This window comes from Hyperolius riggenbachi, chromosome 7, assembly GCF_040937935.1.
Source record: "Hyperolius riggenbachi isolate aHypRig1 chromosome 7, aHypRig1.pri, whole genome shotgun sequence".
NCBI lineage: Eukaryota > Metazoa > Chordata > Amphibia > Anura > Hyperoliidae > Hyperolius > Hyperolius riggenbachi.
In genome coordinates, this window is record NC_090652.1 from 30,400,525 (window position 1) to 30,425,046 (window position 24,522).

The 24,522-nt window shown below is 45.1% G+C and overlaps 1 protein-coding gene across 2 annotated transcripts in view; it reads right to left on the reverse strand.

Moving 5' to 3' along the window:
- LOC137525459 (sulfotransferase 1 family member D1-like) overlaps positions 1-24,522 on the reverse strand; it is a 64,603-nt gene that overhangs the window by 7,786 nt on the left and 32,295 nt on the right. For both annotated transcript variants that reach the window (XM_068246557.1, XM_068246555.1), the window contains exons 2-6: positions 19,071-19,223; positions 13,972-14,097; positions 13,533-13,630; positions 4,963-5,089; positions 2,254-2,348 (exon numbers count right to left, since the gene is read on the reverse strand). In XM_068246557.1, the coding sequence (XP_068102658.1) occupies positions 2,254-2,348; positions 4,963-5,089; positions 13,533-13,630; positions 13,972-14,097; positions 19,071-19,200 (576 nt within the window). In that variant the 5' untranslated portion in view covers positions 19,201-19,223. The remainder of the gene's footprint in view (positions 1-2,253; positions 2,349-4,962; positions 5,090-13,532; positions 13,631-13,971; positions 14,098-19,070; positions 19,224-24,522) is intronic.

Here is a 24,522-nt window from a genome sequence, read left to right on the forward strand (position 1 = left end):
GTATGTGGATGGGTGGTGCCACCGATATTTAAAGGTGCAGTGAGTCACATCTATAAAGTTATACATTTTGTGCTTGGGGGGGGCCAGTGAAAAAGCCTCGGCGGGCCGCATTTGGCCCGTGGGCCGTAGTTTGGGGACCACTGCTCTAGAGTCTAGACTAATGGTTTGGGAAACTGGGCTGCCAGGTTTCTACCCTTTCAATATGCGTTTTACTTAAATTGTTATCAACTGTAGAGTTTGTTTTACATTCCCCTAAAAAAGTGTCTCTCGAGTTATTTGTTGGTTTAAATCGTCAGAACTCCTCAAATGCTGGAGAGTGGGTGGAGCCCGCCATACTCCTCCCTTTAGCTGTATAAATGATAAGCAATTGATTCCAGGCAGAATCTAGCCATTTCTGTTATCTAAAGCACCCAGGCAAACATGAACTCATGCGTTCTACTGAGCCTGATATTCCTGGTGACGTAGCCAGAGAACTGACTAGAGAGATGCTTAAGGTAATACCAGTTACTTTTGTGAATAATAACTTCTGAAAGAAAACATGAAAAAGGTATAAAATGCAACCTTACATAGTTATTTGAATTGAAAAAAGACATACGTCCATCGAGTTCAACCAGAAAAAAAAGTAAATCTCCAGCCTGCTCCCTCACACATCCCGGTTGATCCAGAGGAAGGCGAAAAACCCTTACAAGGCATGGTTCAATTAGCCCCAAAAGGGAAAAAATTCCTTCAGTGCTGCTCGGATACCCCTTTTCAAAATTCGGATTGAATTTGGATCCGGATACCAGATATCCGGATCCAGATCGGATATCCGAGTTCAATATTTTCTGATCCGAAAGGATATCAGTGCCAAGTGCAAAGTGCCAAATGCCAAGTGCAAAGTGCCAAGTGCAAAGTGCCAAATGCCAAGTGCAAAGTGCCAAGTGCAAAGTGCCAAATGCAAAGTGCAAACTGCCAAATGCAAGGTGCAAAGTGCCAAGTGCCACATGCCGAGTGACAGTCAGACAGCAGAGGAGAAGACACTAGTGCAGACTTATCGTCACACTGGCACTGCTCAGCAGCACAGCAGTTCTGTAGTAAGCTAACACAGTAGTACTACTACTATAACAACTAACTAGCACTGACTGTAGTACTACAGTACTAACTACACAATAACACAGTAATCCTATTCCCTAACCTAACCTATACTGTAGCTAAGGCTAGCAGGTCAGCAGGCAGCAGCTGGTCTGGTCTGTGCACAACACACACACAGACACATAGCAGCTGCCTGCAGCAGCCCTGCAGCACACACTCTGACTGTCACTGAATGAAATCAAGCTAGCTACCTATTTAACAATGGTGTAGTGATAGTGAAGGGGTTAATCACTGAACAACATTAGGTTTATCACTGTATACACCACTTGCTAGGCCAGCAGCACTGGAGCATGTCTCTCAGTGAGCATTCACAAGCAAGGATGAGATTTCTCATCATGGCAGCCCTCCTTATTATACAGGTGGGGCTGGCCAGGGTTCCCTTCTGTGATTGGGTGCCAGGGCTTAGGCTGGGAGCCCTCTGATTGGCTCAATGAGGTCAGGTGGGGCTGGCCAGAGTTCCCTTCTGTGATTGATTGCTAGGGCTTCTGCTGGGATCACTATGATTGGCTCAATGACGTCCTGGACGTCATCTACTTAGTTACAGTATCTCAAGATTCGGATATCTGCCGGATATCCGCGGATATCTGGATTTCCAGCCAACTATCCACAGATAGCTATCCGGATTTGGGCCCAGGTATCCGGAATCCGAATCCGGTCGGATAGCTGAAAAAAGTTTGGATAATCGGGCTACCTGGATATCCGGAATCCGGATGAGCACCACTGTTCCTGACTCCAGATGGCAATCAGATAAAATCCCTGGATCAAAACCACTGGGCATTGCCAGTAATTATAGCCGTGAATGTCTTTCAATGCAAATAAAGCAGAAAGCATCAAACTCTTTAAAAGCCTCGTAAACTGACCGAGCAGTTCTTGGTGGGGCTGTCCTTTGAAGCAGCTCCCATTGGCCAAATATCACCATCTCTAGCCATGTGATTTTGGTGACAGGAAAAGTGGACACCAAGCTAATAACAGTGGATCAATAGGAACAGCGTAATGAAGAAGTCTCGTGCTGTAAACAGTTGGACATAAATTCACTGTAAGAATCCCCTAGCACCACCTCTTAACCCACAATGAAGTGTAAGCTCTTAGGTTGCCTTCCAGTGGCTCAGGAAAGAGTCTCACCTCTAGCATGTCCTCGTAGAAGAGATAAAGTACATTTTTCTGGTGCCTGATCTTCCACCAGCCCTTCACATGATCACTCCATAGCCCAAAGGAAACTGCAAGGCAAAAAATAGAGAAACTTCTGCTAAAGATGAATTTCTACTTTTGTTGGCATAACAACAAATTGAATTTCCACTTAATTACTATGTTTTAGGTGCTTATATACCACGGTATATCTAGAAGAAGGTGGGAGACAGGAGCTTCCAGTCAATGGATTATTGCAGGAATTGAAAATGCGTAGCGATGGTTCCGGCCCTGCTAATTACTCTTAAGGCCCATACACACGTCGGATTTTAGCGAACGCCGGGCGGATCGCTGGTAACCAGTCTTATCACCCGAACGATAGTCTGTACACACGTCGGATTTGACGCGAAAACGTCCGAACGACGGAACGTTCAAACGACGGGTCGTTCGCTAAAATCCGACGTGTGTATGGGCCTTTACAGTCAGGTTTGGCCATTTCTTGCAGGGAGGCCATGGTGAGTAATTCATTGCGTCTTGTACACTTCTAATTAATGACGTGTAGTGACTACCTGCAGGAAGTGACATCACAGCTCTCAAGACTCAACAGGAAATGTAGTCATATTTCTAACAGCACTGTTCAGCACCGGGTTCCTGATGGCTCAGTATCTGTGGGCTACAACTATTATTTCTGTCTGTATGTATATCTATATGAATGAACATGAAATTTTGCCGCTGGAGGTGCCGCAGAAGTTTGGAAGACCCATAGGCCCCCATGTTATTTGCGGCTATAAAGGGACATGTGAGCACAGAAGGCGCCTGTTAAAATACCAGGAGCTGGGACCACCATACAAACTTCAGCTAAAATAGAGAGCACAAAGACCCCACTATTTGTAACTCCAGTTTGTATAGTGGGCAGCCCCGACACCCAAATACCCACTCAGTGATGTACTCCCTGCTAGGAAGAAAGTATGTCACTGGGATTTTCCAGCAGTCTGCGCATGCACGCCGCATTACACTGTGCTCCAGCGTTTACACTTACTGTGTCGCCAATAGACTTCTACTACCCCAGCTCTGTGCTTGCGGTGGAACGGTGCAGCCCTTGCTTCGGATCGAGTAATTCTGGCGCACCCACAGCCAGGCCAAGGTCCTCCAGCACCCAAGGCTGAGACTCCAAAGTGCGCCCCTCCATCCTTCCCACCCCAGCTGTCACACACTGATTGCTATTAGACTTAGAGGTGCCCCGGGGCCCCCAACACCTTAATCTCTAGTTATCTGGCTTGCAGTCTCTGCCATGTATCCCCTTTCCTTATTTCTCTCTGCTTCAAACACGATAGTGGTATGATAGCTGAATGACTTGTGCTCCCTCTCCTACACTGAGCCCTGAGGCTGGAGCCTCTCTTGCCTCTGTATTGTATGGTGTGGAGCCAGCATAACACTTTCCTGGGCATTTACTGTGAGAGGAAAAGATATAAAGGACAATAGTTCATGTATTTTCACTCTGGGACTCTTGAGACAGAGCAATTGAAACATTAAATCTGCTTTGTAAAAGTTTATACATAAAATAAAACCTTGTGATATCTAAAAGAGTCATTTTAGGAGTAGATGGACAGATCCAATTGTTTATCTCATTAGTTTATTTTCATCTCTGGTTCACTTTAACCTCCTTAGCGGTAATCCCGAACTGAGTTCGGGCTAAGCCGCCGCAGAGGATTTCTCAGGCCCTGGTGGGCCGATTTGCATAATTTTTTTTTTTTGTTACAAGCAGGTAGCACTTTGCTAGCTGTGTGTACTACCCGATTGCCACCGCTCCATGCCGATTCGCTGCTACCTGCCGTGCCACACCACCCCCCCTCAGACCCCTTGTGCAGCCTGGCCAATCACCGCCAGGCTACGCTAAGGGGTGGATCGGGACTCCCTCATACGCCATGACGTGGATGATGTTGATGGCGTCACCCCGATCGTCGCCATGGCGATGGGGGAAGCCAAACAGAAAATCCCGTTCTGGGGTGGGTGGATGCCGCTGCACAGCGGCTATCATGTAGCTAGCGCTAGGCTGTGCTGCGCCGCCCCCCTGGTGATTTTATTGTAACGCCAGGTTTTTTTTTAAAGGATACCCGAAGTGACATGTGACATGATGAGATAGACATGTGTATGTACAGTGCCTAGCACACAAATAACTAGGCTGTGTTCCTTTTTTCCTTTCTCTGCCTGAAAGAGTTAAATATCAGGTATGTAAGTGGCTGACTCAGTCCTGACTCAGACAGGAAGTGACTACAGTGTGACCCTCACTGATAAGAAATTCCAACTATAAAACACTTTCCTATCAGAAAATGGCCTCTGAGAGCAAGAAAGAGATAAAAAGGGGAATTTCTTATTAATGAGGGTCACACTGTAGGCACTTACATAGCTGATATTTAACTCTTTCAGGCAGAGAAAGAAGAAAAAAGGAACACAGCATAGTTATTTGTGTGCTAGGCACTGTACATACCCATGTCTATCTCATCATGTCACACGTCACTTCGGGTATCCTTTAAGCTCACATTGGTAGAATTGTTCCCAATATTGCCTACGTTTCCAGGTGTTATATTGTTATTACCCATGACTAATGTATAGGATGATATTCAATAATGATGTTTACTACGTTTGACATGTTATACTGTTGTAAAACAAAACAATAAAATCATTGAAATACAAAATAACACCTACTTGGTCCTTCCATAAACGTTTGGATAAACTCCTCGAATGTTCCGGGATCCGGATGAACGATCGCCATCCGATGGAAGTGATAATAGGACACCAGCAAGTCCTTAGCATTACGCGCCACGTAGATGATCTGTGCACAGAGGAAAATCAGACCTTCATACAAGACCACCAGTCATATATCAGTGTCACCTGTGTTCCACATTGTGCTGTACACTTTCAGTGACACCAAAAGCCAGGGCCATTTTTAGGTGTAGACTTCTCAGGCAGTTGCCTAGGGTGACAGCTGCTTAGGGGGGGCACCAAGGAGCTATTCTTAGCAGACTGTGCTTTATGCAGTTCTCATGCACAGGCATGGATGAATGAATTGTAATTTTAACACCTAAATAGGCACTACTGGTTAACATAGCAAAGATGACCTGAATAGCATAACAATGAATGGCAGGTAGTGTAGCGAACATCAAATTTGAATATACCGCAAATGTTCTCAAATCCGCCATTCGCGGCGTGCTCCATAGACTTAAATGGCAGGCGAAAAGCCGCCAGCTTTAGCGGTTATTAGCAAAGCCCCCATAAGTGCTAGAATTACCAAATTGGCAAGATATGTTAAAGGGGAACTGTCGCAAAAATCTTAAAATTTAAAACATACAAATATGAAGTACATTTCTTCCACAGTAAAATGAGGCATAAATTACTTTTCTCCTATGTTGCTGTCACTTACAGTAGGTAGTAGAAACGTGACATTACCGACAGGTTTTGGGCTAGCCCATCTTCTCATAGGGGGGTTCTCAGGGTTTTCTTTATTTTTAAAAGCATTTACTGAATGGCAGTTGCTCCGTCCACCTGCCAAAAGAGCAGGGAGGCTGGCCAGCATCTTTGTATTAATAATTTTCAGAGAATGTCTTTATAAAGAATAAAGGCCGTGCTGGGAATTCACCCTGAAGAGATGGACTAGCCCAAAATCTGTCAGTTCTGTCAGATTTCTACTACCTACTGTAAGTGACAGCAACATAGGAGAAAAGTAATTTATGGCTCATTTTACTCTGGGAGAAACGTACTTCTTATTTGTATGTGTTTTAAATTTTAAGATTTTCGCAACAGTTCCTCTTTAACCTAAATCTATTTGGATGGATATATCCGTCCAGATAGCCTGCCCTGCTGCCGCTGAGCCGGGCATGCGATCGCGCGCACTCCCGTCACCTTCCGTTAGCCCGGAGATCATTGAATGGGAACACAGTTCCCATTCATTGATCTAAGTCCCTGTATGAAAGACCGACACCATCAGCGAGACGGCTCCGTCTTTCATAAATCCCCTTCTGCCCCAACCACGCTTTACTTCCGTTTGCGTAGTAATACTATGCATGCAGAAGTAAGCTCCGAGGGCATCTTGTGGCCAAATAGTAAAACTGCATCTGGAAATAAAAATTTCCTGATACATTTTTTTACTGTTAAAATGAGTCCCTTACCTCCCACACTCCCCAATAGCTACACAATTTTTTTTGTAAAAAAAAAAAAAAAAAAGAAATACAATAAAAAAAAAAAAATACATAAATAGTTACCTTAGAGACTAAACTTTTCTAATATGTATGTAGTAAGGTATATTACTTTTATTTTTTAAATTAAGGGCTTGTAATAAGTGATGGACGCAAAACTGAAAAAATGCACCCTTATTTCCAAATAAAATATCAGAGCCATCAGCCATACATTGTGATAGGGACATAATTTAAACGGTGTAATAACCGGGACAAATGGGCAAATAAAATACATAGGTTTTAATTACAGTAGCATGTATTAATTTCAAACTATAATGGCCAAAAACTGAGAAATAATGAATGTTTACAATTGTTTTCTAAATATTCCTGTTAAAATGGATTTAGAATAAAATAATTCTTAGCAAAATGTACTACCCAAAGAAAGCCTAAATGGTGGTGGAAAGTACAAGATATAGATCATTTCAGTGTGATAAGTAGTGATAAAGTTATTGGCAAATGAAAGGGAGGTGAAAGTTGCTCGGATGCATAAGGTGAAACAACACTGTAGGCTAAAGTGGTTAAGGAGGACAGAGGGAACAAGAGAAATTTTTTTAAAAAAAAAAGACCTTATAGTTTGTGAGAAAGTCAATTTTAAAGTTCTTGTGCCGCGTGTGGGAAATGGGTTAACGGCCGCCGACTTTAGCGGTTAATACCTAAGCCCCCAAATGTAGTTGAAACACCAAATTTGCTACCTGATCACCTTTGATCTGTTAGTAGACCAATGGGGAGTCTGTCGGTGTGTGTACTGACACACACCGACAGACTCCCCATTGGTCTACTAACAGATCAAAGGTGATCAGGGTGCGCGGAGATCTTTAAACAAGATCATTAGAGGATATTGGCGTGGTAACATTTTTTTAAAGGTACAGGTAAGTATTTATGGTTAATTAAGAATAATAAAGGATTTTTGTTGTGTTTTTATTTCATTTAACCCTTTGTGGAAATGGTTAAGGGGTACTATGTACCCCTGTAGTTGTTTCTCCTGGGGAGGGGGCGGGCATCTGGGGGTCCCTTTCTTAAAGGGGACTCCCAGATGCCAAAAATGACCCCCCTTCCCCTGGGTGTTGGTGGCCTCCACCTCCTCCTGGAGCACTAGAGGTGGGGAAAAGCCCCTTGTCCTTGGATTGGGCAAGTCACAGGGATAGAGAGGAGGCTTGGCTGCCCCTCTCCTCCAGACCCCCCCCCCCCTTCATGCCATGCTGGATGGTATAGCTCAGGTGCAAAGCCCCACATGACCAGGGCTCCGCATTCTGGCTATCCCAGCCTGCATGGAGGACAAGGGGTTAAAGAGGTCTGGAAGGGGGGACCCCATGTCATTTTTTATAGGTCCAAAAATAGGTGAAGTTGCCAGGAATCCTTATACAGCCACATTTCCATAGGGTTTCCAGGTGGTCATTACACACTGTGTACTGACCACCTGGAAACCCCATCATGAAATTCATCACTGCTCTTTCTTTTGAAATATTTTCATTTACACTACCACTAGGTTGATACATTATCTGTCATTTACCACATTTGAGGGCTCTTTCACACCAAGACATTGCGTTTTAGGGGACGCTAAGGTCGCATAACTTGCCCCTAACGTGCCCCTAACGCAACGCATGACGGTGTTGAAGTGGGACGTCAGACTGAGCCACGTTATGCGGCTCTTGGTGCGCCGTTTTCGTTCTATACTGATAGAACGAAAATGGCGCATGCTTCAAAAGACTGTGGAGACCACGTGATCGGAACACTCAGCATCACATGGTTCCGCCAGCTAATCGTAGCACAAAGCGGCCGCTCCAGGAAGTAAACACCACAGCCATGTGGTAAAAAAAACCAAAACAGACATTATTGAGCATGTGCAAACAGTCTAACACAGCAACATACGAGTATAACGCACAGCATGCTGCACTTTCATTTAACGTGCAGCGTTATACACGTACGCAACGTGGGTACTGTGAACAGCTCAATGATTTTTCATTGCTGTGAGTTGGGCTGCGTTACAGGCTGCTCTAACGTGCGCCTGTAACGTCCCACTGTGAAAGAAGCCCAAATGTACACTTTTTTTCCTATTGTGACTAATCGATTTTCTCCAAAACTATAAGGTCTTTTTGATTTTTTTTTCCCTCTTGTTCTCACTGTCCTCCTTAACATATCCTGCAAATTTGGTGTTTCTACCACATTCTGGTGCTTTGGTATTAACCGCTAAAGTCGGGAGGCCATTAACCTATTTCCCACACTCAGCACAAGAAATTTTAAAAAAGGTTTTCTCGCAAAATGTAAGGTCTTTTTTTTCCTTTGGTCCCACTGACCTCCTTAACATACATCTCAAATTTGGGGTTTGCTATTAACCGCTAAAGTCATCGGTCAACGATTTTATTGTAAAAAATGCAAATGCCCAAGTTTGCCAGGGATCGTCTGCTGGCCAATTGCTCGGGTCATAAATACATACTGTTCAGGGTGCATTTCTCCATATTTTCCTGTACAAGACTTACATTGTGTATATATATAAAAGAGGAATTATGGCTAAGCACTAAAACTATGAAGACACATGGTCAGAATCAGAATCAGTTTTCTTTCACCAAGTACAGCAGAGCTATACTCTGAATATTTTTGGTACACATGGCATACATAGTATAAGAGGACAGACGCACAACACATAAAATTTAACAATTAAATGCAAGTTACGAATTGCAGTCGTAGTATAGATATGGCCTGCTCAAATAACAGTCCCAGATCATCAGTTGGTGAGTGAGACCCTCTGTGTGGGTACAGTCCAATAACACAAAAACTGATAGTAGTCGGGATAGGGATAATAATGATGTTAAAAATGGTGATAATTACAGACAATGACAATGACAGTGAACCCCCAGCCGGACCATGGGCAGTGAGAACCAGGGCGGGCAGCCGCGGGAGCAGGCTGACCGGCCCCGCTAGGGCGTGCTAGCAGGCCTAGAGGGAAGGTTGGTGTTTAGCAGCCGAACCGCTTGGGGGAAGAAGGTGTTCTCCCGCCTGGTAGTCTTGGATGGTAAGGTCCTGTAGCGGCGGCCCAATGGGAGGAGCTCAAAGTAGCGTCTGCCTGGATGGGAGGGGTCACGGGAGATCATGGTGGCTCTCTTCATCATCCTAGCGGAGTGGAGGAGCTCAAGAGGTGGAAGAGGAGACCCGATGATCTTCTCTGCGTCGGTTATGACTGTCTGCAGTTTGTGCCTGTCGCTGGCCGTTGTCCCCGTGTACCAGACAATGACTGAGGAGCATAGGATGGATTCTATGGTGGCAGTATAGAAGCTGGTTAGCAGTAGTGTTGGGCGAACAGTGTTCGCCACTGTTCGGGTTCTGCAGAACATCACTCTGTTCGGGTGATGTTCGAGTTCGACCGAACACCTGATGGTGTTCGGCCAAACCGTTCGGCCATATGGCCGAACTAAGAGCGCATGGCCAAACGTTCCCCGAACGTTCGGCTAGCGCTGTGATTGGCCGAACGGGTCACGTGGTTCGGACCCAAACGCACTCTGATTGGCCGAACGGGTCACGTGGTTCGGGTAAATAAATACCCGATCCACGTCATTTCTCTGCCATTTGTCTGTGGGTTTAGCTTTGGGTAGGCAGGCAGGGTAGTTCTCTCTCCAGCCAGGCTAGCCAGGGTCCCCCCAGTCATTGTGTCGCTGCTGGGAACAGTAGTACACCGCTCACCCACACTATATAGCATTGTGTTTACTGCCACTCTGTGTACACCGCTCACCCACCACTGTATAGCATTGTGTTTACTGCCACTCTGTGTCTCTGCTGGGAACAGTAGTACACCGCTCACCCGCCACTGTATAGCATTGTGCTCTGTGTCGCTGCTGGGAACAGTAGTACACCGCTCACCCACCACTGTATAGCATTGTGCTCTGTGTCGCGGCTGGGAACAGTAGTACACCGCTCACCCACCACTGTATAGCATTGTGCTCTGTGTCGCTGCTGGGAATAGTAGTACACCGCTCACCCACCACTGTATAGCATTGTGCTCTGTGTCGCTGCTGGGAACAGTAGTACACAGCTCACCCACCACTGTATAGCATTGTGCTCTGTGTCGCTGCTGGGAACAGTAGTACACCGCTCACCCACCACTGTATAGCATTGTGCTCTGTGTCGCTGCTGGGAATAGTAGTACACCACTCACCCACCACTGTATAGCATTGTGCTGGAACCTCTTATCTGTATTACATTTATGACTGCATGGCGACAAAAAGCATGTTACCTGTGCAAAGAAAAATGACATTTTCCGCATTTAACCACTTGAGGACCCACCCTTTACCCCCCCTTAAGGACCAGCGCTGTTTGTTGGGATCTGTGCTGGGTGGGCTCTGCAGCCCCCAGCACAGATCAGGGTGCACGCAGAGCGATCAGATCGCCCCCCTTTTTTCCCCCCTATGGGGATGATGTACAGGGGGGTCTGATCGCTCCTGCCTGCAGGCATGTTGCGGGGGGGGGGGGCACCTCAAAGCCCCCCTCCGCGGCAAAATTCCCCCCCTCCCTCTCCTACCTTTCCCCCCTGGTGATCCGGGCTGCACAGGACGCTATCCGTCCTGTGCAGCCAGTGACAGGACGTCCCCTGTCACATGGCGGCGATCCCCGGCCGCTGATTGGCCGGGGATCGCCGATCTGCCTTACGGCGCTGCTGCGTAGTAGCGCCGTACAATGTAAACAAAGCGGATTATTTCCGCTTGTGTTTACATTTAGCCTGCGAGCCGCCATCGGCGGCCCGCAGACTAGACAAATAACATTTATATTGCGCTTTTCTCCTTGCGGACTCAAAGCGCCAGAGCAGAGCAGCAGCCACTAGGGCGCGCTCTATTGGCAGTAGCAGTGTAAGGGAGACTTGCCAAAGGTCTCCTACTGAATTAGTGCTGGCTTACTGAACAGGCAGAGCCGAGATTCGAACCCTGGTCTCCTGTGTCAGAGGCAGATCCCTTAACCATTACACCTCCAGCCAACTGCTTACACCATCAGCCAACTGCTGATTCACGGAGCCCCCCGGCGTGAATTGACAGGAAGCAGCCGCTCGCGCGAGCGGCTGCTTCCTGATTAATCAGCCTGCAGCTGGCGACGCAGAACTGCGTCGCTGGTCCTGCAGCTGCCACTTTGCAGACGCACGGTATAAGCGTGCGGTCGGCAAGTGGTTAAAAGACATTTTTTCCTTTGAAACTTTACAATCAATTTTCTCAAAAACTATAAGCTCTTTTTCAAATATTTTTTTTCCTCTTGTACCCACTCCCAAGGTGCACATACCCTGCAAATTTGGGGTATGTAGCATGTAAGGAAGCTTTACAAAGCACAAAAGTTCGGGTCCCCATTGACTTCCATTATGTTGGGAGTTCGGCGCGAACACCCGAACATCGCGGCCATGTTCGGCGAACGTTCGCGAACCCGAACATCCAGGTGTTCGCCCAACACTAGTTAGCAGTTTCCGGGGCATGCCGAATCGCTTCAGATGGCGCAGGAAGAACAGCCGCTGCTGAAATTTCTTCTGAACTTTCGTGGTGTTTTGCCCCCATTTGGTGAAGGGAAAGGGGCCACTAAACACCAAGGAACTGTACAGGGGAGGGAGGGGGCCACTAGAAACCAGGGATTTGTATAGGGGAGGTAGGGAGCCACTAGACACAAGGGAACTGTGTCGGGGAGGGAAGACTACTAGACACCAGAGAACTGTATAAGGGACACGGGGGGGGGGGGGGGGGGTTGACACAAGACACAAGGTAACTGAATAAGGAAGGGAGAGGGCCACTAAACACAAAATAACTGCATAAGGGAGGGAGGTGTCACTAGACACCAGGGAACTATATCAGGAAGGAAGGGGGCCACTAGGCACCAGGGAACTATATAAGGGCAACATTAGACACTAGGGAACTGTATAGAGAGGGGAGGGTGGGCCACTTGACACCAGGAACTATATAAGGAAAGGGTAGTTAGGCAATAGACACCAGGAAACTGTATAGAAGAGGGAGGCGGGGCATTAGACACCAGGGTACTGTATAATGGAGAGAGGTGGCCACTAGACATTAAGGTTGGCCCACAACTTGGTCCATGCTTTCAATTTTGGCCCACTCTGTATTTGAGTTTGACACCCTGTTCTAGAATGAGGTTTGGGGCAGATTTTCCTGCAGGACATATAGTGAAAGATGCACTCTATGGGGACAAGGATAAACCAGACTCAAGGAAGAAAGATGAATCAGGTACAACAGACTAACAAACCACGTCCTTCAGAAAGAAGGATCAAATAGTTCCTCTGACGTGAAAGATAGACTAGACCAGGGCTTACCAAGCCTGTCCTCAAGTACCACCAACTTTGCATGTTTTGTGGAAATTCAGAGAGTTAGTTAAAACAAGGGTACAGTTGGTGGTAGGTGAGGATAGGGTTGGGAAGCCCTGGACTGGACAATAAAAAAAGAAAGACAGATCAAGTATTCCGAGAAAAAGGAGCAAACCAGGCTTTCGAAATTTATAAACAGACCCTGAGGAATGAAAGATAGAGCAATGTTTTTATAATAATATATCATGCTTTCCACAACAAAAGAAAGACCAAGATCTCCCGACAGAAGGTTGGACCAGAGCTTGAAAGTTGTTTGAATTAAAAGAGAAATGAGACTCTACAGCATTTGTCAAACCGCCGCCATCTCAAAAAATTGGCTATCACTTTAAAAAAAGAATTCTGGGTCACCATGAGCTTGCTGGTTAGTCTGTGCCTCTCGGATTTACAAGCCCTACTCCATAGAGCCAAATTAATCCATGCCATGCACTGATGAGGATCAAACAATCCGAAACAGTCTGTATGCATGTTGGATTATTTTGGCTCTGTACATATTAACAAGCTGACACATCATTGCATTCCAGCGGTTCTGGAGGTGTGTTTAGCTTCTAAGGGTAACAATGGTTAATTTGCATATATTCAGCAGTGGTGCCTGGGAGACATCTCGAGCTCACTCCAACCTGAATTATCGCAAATTCTTTCTGTTTTAGGAAAGCAAACTTTTGTTTTTCTTAACAAAAAAGAATTCAGAACCCACCTCAGTCTCTTACCTTGGAGTTCTTCTCCCAGAAGCTCTTTGGAACAAGTTCAACAGGTAAATGAGATTTGATCACACGACGGTTCTTCATGTTATCAAGGGTTTGGGTTGCTGCAGATGAGGACAGGACAAAACGTAAGGGTCTCTCTACATTGCATTGCTCAGAATTGTCATGGTGTGCAACTGAACATGTTTAGAACATACACCCTACATGGATATTTCAAACATTGTACTAATAAACAACATTATTGCAGTCCAATTTCTGTGTGATCTAGTGGCAGATCATTTATTAGGATTACGATTTAAATAAACCACCAAGAAGTGATAACTAAACTGGTTGCACAGGATCAGCCTGCCTACATGCAACCCCTTACTGTAAAAAAAGAAAAAACACAAATCCCATAGAATGTTGGCATGAGATGCTAAAAGTTTGACTTTCAGTTCTTGCTTACTTGAAGGCATATCCGGCACAGCAAACTCTAGAAAGGGCACCCGCTCAAATATCGCCCCTCGGTCAGTCTTCTTTGTGTCTCCAGCATTGAAGAGCTGATCCACAATCTCACTCATCCATGTGGTTCCTGGAAATAATGTAATAGAAATGTGATGAAGAAACAACATATACAATGCCAAGCGGCGGTAGCTAAAGCAAATAAAATTCTGGGATGCATAAAACGGGAAATAATATTTTGAGATGTTGGTGTACTGTTCTCTCTGTATAAATCACTTGTGAGGCCACTTCTGGAGTATGGGATACAGTTTTGGGCACCACACTAAAGGAAGGACATTGACCTTCTAGTATAGGTACAAAGACTCAAATTAAAGAGGAATGGCAGATCTCAAGAAAGGTTGGACAAACTGGGCTTATTTAGCTTGGTAAAAAGGCAACTAAGGGCTCTTTCACACTAGAGGCTGCGGTAGAAAAGGCTGAAAGTCAGCCTTTTGCTTAACGCCAATACATAGCGTTTTCAAAGCGTTTTCAAAGCCTTTTGAAAGAGTTTTACAGCCCATATGAAAACGTCCTTTTTTTTTTCTTCTATAAAAATAAGTGAACAAGATAGCTGTAAAACGCTTTGAAAAGGCTTTGAAAACGCTGAAGTTGGCGTTTTCCATTGACTATCATTGAAACGCCAACAGCCAACTTTGGCTGTTAACAGCCCTGAAAAAGCTCCTGGGAGCGTTGAAACGCAACGCTTCAAAACGCCGAGTTAGATGTGAAAGGTAAAATGAAAGTCTATGGACTTTCTTTTACCTAGCAAAACGCCAACTTCAGCCGTGGCGTTAAAACGCCGAAAAATCCCTCTGGTGTGAAAGGGCCCTAAGAGGTGACCTGATTAACATGTATAAATACATCAGAGGGCAATACAAAAGCTTGGCAGATTAGCTTTATGTCCCTAGGGTTGTACGGCGGACAAGGAGTCATGATCTGGAGGAAAAAAGTTTTTGCCCTCTATTTTGAATTGGATCCTTTATAGTGAAAGTGGTTATAATCTGTAACATCTTACCTCAGGAAGTAGTTATGGCAAACTCTATATCTGCATTTAAAGAGGGCTTAGATGCATTCCTTGCATTGAAGGGCATCCACGGCTATAACTACTCGGTAATTCCTGAGAGAGTTGATCCTGGGATTTATCTGACTGCCATCTGGAGTCGGGAAGAAATGTTTCCCTTTTAAGGCTAAATGGCCATGCCTTGTAAGGTTTTTTGCCGTCCCCTGGATCAACTGGAATATGTGTGGGTTCAGGATGGTGTGTTTTTTTTCTGGTTGAACTTGATGGACGGATGTCTTATTTTCAACCAAACTAACTTTGTAACAGAAACGGAAGAACATTCCAGCAGTGGGGCAGGCCAGGAACATCCAGATCCACCGTAAATGCAATTGCCTCTAACTACATAACGACCGCGTCACGCCAATGGACATAATCGCGGCGGCAGCCCCAGATCCGCCTAACGCCGATTGGCGTCAAGTCCTGGGGCTGGGTTTTGCAGGAGATTGTGCCACTATGCTTGGAAGGCGGAGCTCCGATTTCAGTCTCCCAGCAGCGATCGCCGCTTGGAGACTGATAGACGGCGAAACCGCCGTCTATTTAGTTAGTACAGCGCTGCGATCTACAGCAGCGCTGTACTGGGGACAGCCATGTGACACAGCTGTCCCCCTGGGGGACACAGGAGCGATTGGCAGTGATAGGTTGAAGCCTTTCACAGCCTATGATAGGCAAATGGGGGGAGGGAGGGGAATTAAAGTAATTAAAAAAACAAGGAAATGTAATAAAAAATAAAGACATAAATATTTATTTAAAAATAAACAAACATCTGGGGGGTGATCTGACCCCACCAACAGAAAGCTCTGTTGGTGGGCAGAAAGGGGGGGGGGGTCACTTGTGTGCTGAGCTGGACGGCCCTGCAGAAAGGCCTTAAAGCTGCAGTGGCCTATTTGTTATAAAATAGCCTGGTCTTTAGGGGGGTTTATTACTGCGGTCCTCAAGTGGTTAAAGCACAACAGAAATGAGAGGGATGGTGAGGCTGCCCTTCTGAGCCTCTGTATCTAATAAACTTAGCCATAGATCTTGAACAAGCATGCAGATCAGATGCTTCTGTCTGAAGTATGACTGGATTAGCTGCATGCTTGTTTCAGGTGTGTGATTCAGACAACACTGTTGCAAAAGAGATCAGCAGGGCTGCCAGGGAACTGGTGTTGTTTAAAGGGAATCTGAAGTGAAAATAAACTTATGATATAATGAATTGTATGTGTAGTACAACTAAGAAATAAAACATTAGTAGCACAGATATCGTTTTCCAGTACGGGAAGAGTTAAGAAACTTCAGTTGTTAAATATGCAAAAGAGCTTCTCTGAGTTCCACGATCAAAAAAGTGTGGACAGCGCTGTCTTTTGAAGCTCTTATCGCAACCTGTCTCACATTGTTTCTTGTTAGTTTTTGGTTTTCCTGCAGAGGAAAGTTGAAAAGGTCATTAGCTCTGCTCTGTGAAATTATTTAGAATGCTGAGAGTAATGTGTTAGAGAATGATGCAGTGTTATAAAAACAAAGCTATAGAACTGAAAATAAAAATATGAGGCTCTTTGCTTTGCCACTTATGTTCTATTAATTATCTAAACTACACATATAATTCATTACGTCATACTTTTTTTGTTGTTTCAGTGTCACTTTACAAGGAAATAAATATGGCATCCACCATATCTCTCTCAGTTCAGGTGTACTTTAAGGCTGGTTTCACACCAGGACGTTGCGTTTTAGGGGACGTTAAGGTCGCATAACGTGCCCCTAACGCAACGCCTGGTGCTCTCTGCTGTGGACGTCAGAGTGAGCCGCGTTGTGCAGCTCACTATGGCGTCCGTGATGCCGTGATGCGCACTCTTGGACGCATGCGGCATCACGCGGTCTCGCCAGCCAATCACCGCACAGAGCGGCCGCTCCAGGAAGTAAACACTTCACGTCACTGAGTGCAGTGAATATTAATTAGCCATGTGCCTGGCCGCTCTCCGCTCCTCCCCAACGTTACTGAGCATGTGCAAGCAGTCTAACGCGGCTCTGACGCTTATAACGTACTGCATGCAGTACGTTGTCTTATGGCGCAGCGTTACAATGTAACGCAACGTGGGCAAGGTGAACACCCCACTGATTTTTCATTGCTGTGCGGTGGGGTGCGTTACAGGCTGCTCTAACGTGTGCCTGTAACGTCCCACTGTGAAACCAGCCTTAAGGATACCTGAAGTGACATGATGAGATAGACATGTGTATGTACAGAGCCCAGCACACAAATAACTATGCTGTGTTCCTCTTTCTCTGTCTGAAAGAGTTAAATGTCAGGTATGTAAGTGGCTGACTCAGTCCTGACTACAGTGTGACCCTCACTGATAAGAAATTCCCCTTTTTATCACTTTCTTGCTCTCAGAAGCCATTTTCTGCTAGGAAAGTGTTTTATAGTTGGAATTTCTTATCAGTGAGGGTCACACTGTAGTCACTTCCTGTCTGAGTCAGGACTGAGTCAGCCACTTACATACCTGATATTTAACTCTTTCAGGCAGAGAAAGAAAAAAAGGAACACAGCATAGTTATTTGTGTGCTAGGCACTGTACATACACATGTCTATCTCATTATGCCACATGTCAGTTGTGGTATCCTTTAAAATAAACCTGAGACAGGGAAAGAGAAAAAAAAAATATATACCTGGGGCTTCCTCCAGCCCCTCCAGGCTGATTGCTCCCTCGCCGTCCTCCTCCGCCGCCTGGATCTCCCACAATTGGCCCGAAAGTCCTCTGGTCTGGGCATTCTGCGCATGCGTGACCTGGCTGCATTCGCGCCCCCATCACCAGGAGCATTTTGCGCCTGCGCAGTACTACTGCTCAGGCGCAGAAAAAGGGGCGCGCACGTGGCTGGACTGCGCCGACTGGAGGGCTTTCCGGTGGCCAATTGCGGATGATGCAGGTGGCGGAAGAGGATGGCAAGGGATCGATCAGGCCCTGGGGCTGGAGAAAGCCCCAGGTAGGTTTATTTTTTTTTCTTCCTTCCCGTCTCAGGTACCCTTTAAGTACTCACTCCTCTAGAGGCATGTGTAGGGTTTGGCACATCATGGATTGTGCCATGAGAACACTGGAAACACTGATTAGTCTGTAGGTTGGCGAACCACATGCAAGTAGTTCATCCCATCAGGTTCACATAACATTAGTATTGGAGAGAAAGGAACATAGTGTAAAATCCTGATGATGGATGGGTTCTACATATAAAATCTGCAAACTTCAATGCCTTGCTCCTTAGTGTAGAGAGGTTCACCTTGCAAGTATCAACAGGATTATTACTTAAAGCGCACCCAAACCAAACATTTTTTTTAATTCAAAATATTTAGTTGCACCACTCTGACGCATACAAAGATAAATAAACACTCCTTCAAGCCTATGAGCATTTCAGTGCATGCTTTTTTACCCTTCTCTTTTCATAACTAGGGTTATACAGGTGGCAGCCATTACTTCTGAGCTTAGTAGGAGGTTTTAGATCATGGGTTTGTCATCAGCTACCCTCCTTCACAGGGGCGTCGTCTATGTGAAATCTCACACAAGCTGAGATCACCTCCCCTGTGACATCATCAGTAGCAGCCTGTGTTTGGTTTTTTATCCCCTCCATCAGTCTGCCGGATTCTGTCCCGGCAATATGAAAGGAAGGGAGGGGTTCCTCCAATAAATGTAAAATATTTTATATTTGCCATCATGCAGCTGAAAAAAGTCTGCTATTTATTATTATAAGTTAGAAAATAGATTTTATTTCTGAAATCTTGTATTTTTAATTTGGGTCCACTTTAAAGTGCAGTATAGTAGCAACCACAAGATGTCACTGTCTGTAGAATGATGTGAATGATCTCTATGGTATTGTTATTTCCTGTATTCACTCTGTGTTCCTCTCTGTTGTAAATAAGCTGCTTTTCCTGATGGTGGTGTATGATATACAGTATCTCTGCATGTTTTTCTTCAGTAAAGAGTCCTGACTTATTATACTGGGTGCCTATCTGCCTGTACAGCCCACTCTGCTCCATCACATCTTACCAGATTTGGGGTAAGTGTTAATCATCACATCGTCTTCTCTGGCCTGGAAACGCAGTACGTTCTCCCAGTTTTCCGCAAAGGGTCCTAGTATGGGCATTCCGCTGACAAATTTTATTGGGGGGTGAGCCATGATGTCTGTAGGATGGAGAAGGGCTGCAGAAGTGCACAAGAACAGTGTGAGAAATAAACACATACTAATAGTAAACACATTGTTAGTGTGCTCCTTAAAGAGGAACTCCAGTGAAAATAATCTAATAAAAAAAGTGCTTCATTTTTACAATAATTAAGTGCAAATGATTTAGTCAGTGTTTGCCCATTGTAAAAGCTTTTGAAATTCCCTGATTTACAATCTGAATTACATGGTGACATGTTTACTGTTGGCAGGGAATGTAGCTGCTGTTTGCTGTTTTGGGAGTTGGAAAAAGCTGTAAACAGCTATTTCCCACAATGCAACAAGGTTCACAGACAGGAAACTGTCAGGAGTACCACGGTCCTCAGAGCTTCTTGTGGGAGGGGTTTCACCACAATATCAGTCATACAGCGCCCCCTGATGGTCCATTTGTGAAAAGGAATAGATTTCTCATGTAAAAGGGGGTATCAGCTACTGATTGGGATAAAGTTCAATTCTTGGTCGGAGTTTCTCTTTAACCACTTAAGGACCACGGTGGAAACCCCCCCTAAAGACCAGGCTAATTTTTGTGAAAATGGCCACTGCAGCTTTAAGGCCAAGCAACACAGCACACAAGTGATTCCCCCCTCCTTTTCTCCCCACCAACAGAGCTCTCTGCTGGCGGGGTCTGATCCCCCCAAGTTGTTTATTTATTTTTGCCCTAATGTTTGTTTTTTTTATAAATTCTGCTGGGTTTTTGTTGTTGTTTTTTTTGTTTGTATTCCCTTCTCCCTCCGCTGGCCAATCCATGTGATCAGCTGTCATAGGCTTCAGCCTATGACAGCCGATCACCGCCGACAGTCAGGAGGGGACAGCCGTGTCACACAGCTGTCCCCAGTACAGCGCTGCTGCTGATCGCAACGCTGTACAATGTGTAAAGGACTTGACGCCAATTGGCGTTAGGCGGTCCTGGGGATGCCACCGCAGCCACGTTCATTGGCGTGGAGCGGTCTTTAAGTGGTTAAGAGCTCTTTCACACTTGCGTGGTGCATTGCGGCAAATTTCCGCACTGCTACGGCAGCCTAATGAAATCCATACTTCCCACGTTGCGATACATTGCGCCGGAGGCGCCTAATCTTACGCTAGCGCAGAACTACGTTACCATGCATGATCTGCAGTGACCTGTGGCGATCTGCGTCGGCCTAGAAGTCATGCGACTTCACAGCGCGTATGCGTGGAAGCGTATTTTTGCTCTACGCATGCCTGAAGCAGGAAGTGACTGCAAGCGCCACTTCCTGCATGCCTGGTAGCCAAACAGTCCCTGATGAGTCACGCCCAAGCTTGGACGCATGCAACAAAACCAGGTTTGATCGCCATCCAGCCGGCGGACGCGCTATTGTCGAGGATTGGAGTAAGATGATACAGTATGTGATTTGCACAAGTATATACACTTCTCAGGAGTGTTATTTGAGGCATTGGCTGGCATTGAAAGCTACTGATAAAGTAGGAAGGCAATGTAAAGGGGGCGATGGACGCTTTCGCTGTCTCTGGTTGGGCACATCATCTTCCTTGGAGACTTGGGGTGTTGCACTAAATGTGGCATACATGCAAAAACGGCGTTGGGAAAAAAGGGCGCGGGGTGTAAACGATAAGCGGTAGTAGCGTTTATAAAGATATTGTGTTGTATTTCGTTTACAAATAATGTTTTACAAATTAAAAAACATTTAATAATGTGTATGAAATCGCAAATTGTGAAAACGATAATCTTCCCTGTTTTAAAAGTAAAACTTATAATTACGTTTGTTTAAAAAAAGATAATATATGTTTAACCACTTTACCCCCGCGCGTACGTATTTCTCCGCCCCTTTTTCCATCCTTTAAAAACCAGGGACGGAGAAACACGTACTTTCCGCGTTCCCGACGCTGCCCGCGCTCCCGCTCGTAAACACGCCGCCCGCCGCTAGTAAACACGCCGCCGCCGCAGAGATCAATGAACGGGAAAATCCATTCCCGTTCGTTGATCTAAGCCCCGCAATGAATAGCTGCTCTCCTATGGGCAGCGCGATCATTGTGAGAAAAAAACTCACGTGTCCAGCCTCCTGGAGGTCGCATTAAAACAAAAAGTTACTGTGGCCATCTTGTGGCCAAATAGTAAACTACACCCTACACATTTTTCGCATACAAATAAATGACTTTTACACATAAAATTAACTCATTACCTCCCACACTCCCTATTTTTTTTTTTTTTGTAATTAAAAAAAAATTAAAAAATTTACAATTAAAAAAAATACATAAATAGTTACCTTAGGGACTGAACTTTTTAAATATTTATGTCAAGAGGGTATAACACTGTTACTTTATAAACTATGGGCTTGTAATTAGGGATGGACGCAAAACTGAAAAAAATGCACCTTTATTTCCAAATAAAATATTGGTGCCAAACATTGTGATAGGGACATAATTTAAATGGTTTTATAACCGGGACAAAAGGGCAAATACGTTTCATGGGTTTTAATTACAGTAGCATGCATTATTTAAAAACTATAATGGCCGAAAACTGAAAAATAATTATTTTTTTCCCCACATTTTTCCTATTTTCCCATTAAAACACATTTAGAAAAAAATAATTCTTGGCATAATGTCCCACCTAAAGAAAGCCTAATTGGTGGCGGAAAAAACAAGATATAGTTCATTTCATTGCGATAAGTAATGATAAAGTTATAGATGAATGAATGGAAGGAGCGCTGAAAGGTGAAAATTGCTCTGGTGCTCAGGGGGTAAAACCCCTCAGTGGTGAAGTGGTTAACCTCCTTAGCGGTAACCCCGTGCTGGACACGGGGTAAGCCCCCTCGGAGGATATCTCAGCCCCTGGTGGGGCGATTTTCATTCTGTAAAGTGCTGCACGCGCAGCTAGCACTTTGCTAGCCGCGCGTACAGCTTGATCGGCCGCACGCAGCGGTGGGAAGAGGGCCCCCCCCCCCGCCAGAGCCCTGCGCAGCCCGGACCAATCACTCCCGGCAGCGCAAAGCGCTGGATCGGATGCGCCTGACGTCAGGACGTCGGCTGACGTCCATGACATCATTCCGATCATAGCCATGGCGACAGGAGAAGCCAAACAGGAGATCGCGTTCTATACGCAATCTCCTGTTTGCTGTTGTTTCTGGCGGCGATCGGACTAGAGAGACACGAGCGCCCCCTAGTGGTGTTTCATGTAGCTACCACTCAGGTTAATCGTTATAATTGTATATTATTGTGAATAACCTTCATTTATCGTTTCTTCATATACTAAAATCTAAAAATATTGTTTATAATGATAAAAAAAAAGTATAAGTGTGTTCGTAATAACTGTTGTAAAACATTAATAAATATTACTAACATTTTACTACAACTAAACCTAACCCTACTCTCACACAGAACCCTCCCTGTACCTATCCCTGACCCTTAGACCCCCCTGGTGTTGCCTAACCTTAAGACCCCAGTGGTGGTGCCCAACCCTAAATCTTCCCTGGTGGTGCCTAACCCTAAGACCCCCCCTGGTGGTGCCTAACCCTTAATCTCCCCTGGTGGTGCCTAACCCTAAATCTCCCCTGGTGGTGCCTAACCCTAAATCTCCCCTGGTGGTGCCTAACCCTAAATCTCCCCTGGTGGTGCCTAACCCTAAGACCCCCCTTGTGGTGCCTCACCCTAAAACTCCCCTTAATGATTGCTTTATTGTGTGGAGAATAATGTTTTACAAATAGTGACTGTAAAAAATATATTACAATTTACGTTACGTACTGATCGCTTTATTTTGTGAATAATAATGTTTTACAAACAGTAAGGGATAACATTTTAAACAATGTTTTAGTTAAATACGATAAATATGTTTAGTATTTTTGTAAATGTTATTCGTCACGGGTGCATTTTGTAAACTTAAATCATCACAAGCGCCGTTAGAAAACATTAAACATCTCTGGGCGCCGTTTGAAAACGTTAATAAGCTCCGTTGCCCTTTTTGCCTATTCTGCGCCCGTCAAATGATATTTATTATGGGAGTGAATGGCGACGCCCTTTTTGTCCACTTGCCTCATGCGCCCAAATTTCCTGCTTCCGTTTTGGTGTGCATCCGTTACACCCTATGTTTGTGCATATCTCTCTGCTTCCTTTTATGTCTCTACTGGATGTGCATGAGGAGGTGGAGTGCAGCAGAATATAAGAAAACTTTGAATCTGCCTAATACAGAGGTTACTGCCTGCAGCTCACAAGGACTACCAAGTACTGTTTTGATCCACCTAACATTGAACGCAGCGATATAAACTGTGTTTTGATGGAAAAATATCTCCTAGGAGGAAGCTCAGGAGAAAAAGTGAATTTGATCATGGTCAATGTGTTCCAAATCCCCTCCTTAATTCTTCATGTGGTTTGGAGGGGGAGCGCCGGGGGAGCGTTATGTAAAGCTATGTGCGCCCCCAGTAAACAACCCACTTAATAGGTCCAGGTGAACCTCCAGACTAGAAATCTACTCAGCAGCACTGAAAAGGCTTGGTGTTTCTTTAACAATTTCACAGCATCGGAACTTTGTTTTTCTTACCCAAGCCTCATTTTTAGCTGCACAGAAGAAAACTGCCCGGGCATTTTTCCCCTGATGCTGTGCAAAGCATGATGGGATTTCTGATGTTGTTGTTCTCCTTCTGCTGTTTTGGCGCAATTTTTTTTTTTTTTTATTTTGAATTTGACATTTGAAGCCTAGCGTGTGCAGCTGGGAGGGGTGATCAGGACACAGGACAGTTGGAACTGTGTCTCCTGCTCCTTGTCACCTCCTTTTAACCAAAAAGATGGCTGCCCCCATGAAATCACAAACATGTGCCTGTTCTTTTAAAACAAGGTGGGTAAGAGATTATATTATTATCATTATTTATTGTATTTACAAAGCGCCAACATATTACGCAGCGCTGGACAATAAATAGGGATACATACATTGCAACAAGGGGTGACAGACAGAGAGGTAGCACAAGGTTATACGTGCAATCAGGGTAAAAAATGCGCTTTTACAGAGACCCGGCAAAACAAGTCCAAGTTAGTCTATGAGAACGGTGTCATTGCTGGGGTAGTAAAATTAAGAAGGACACACTAAGGGAGGGGGGAGGCCCTGCCAAAGGTTTACAATCTAAAGGGTGGGGAAGGGACACACAAGGTAGGACTGTGGAAAAGGTGTTTGACTGAGAGAGTTAGAGTGTCGTAGATGTGGGGTAGGCCATTTTAAAGAAATGTGTTTTGAGGGCTTCCTTGAAGAGGGGTGTGAGAGTTGAGGAGGAACCATTAAATGAGGTGGTGAAGTGGCGATTAGAGAGGTATGAGGAGATC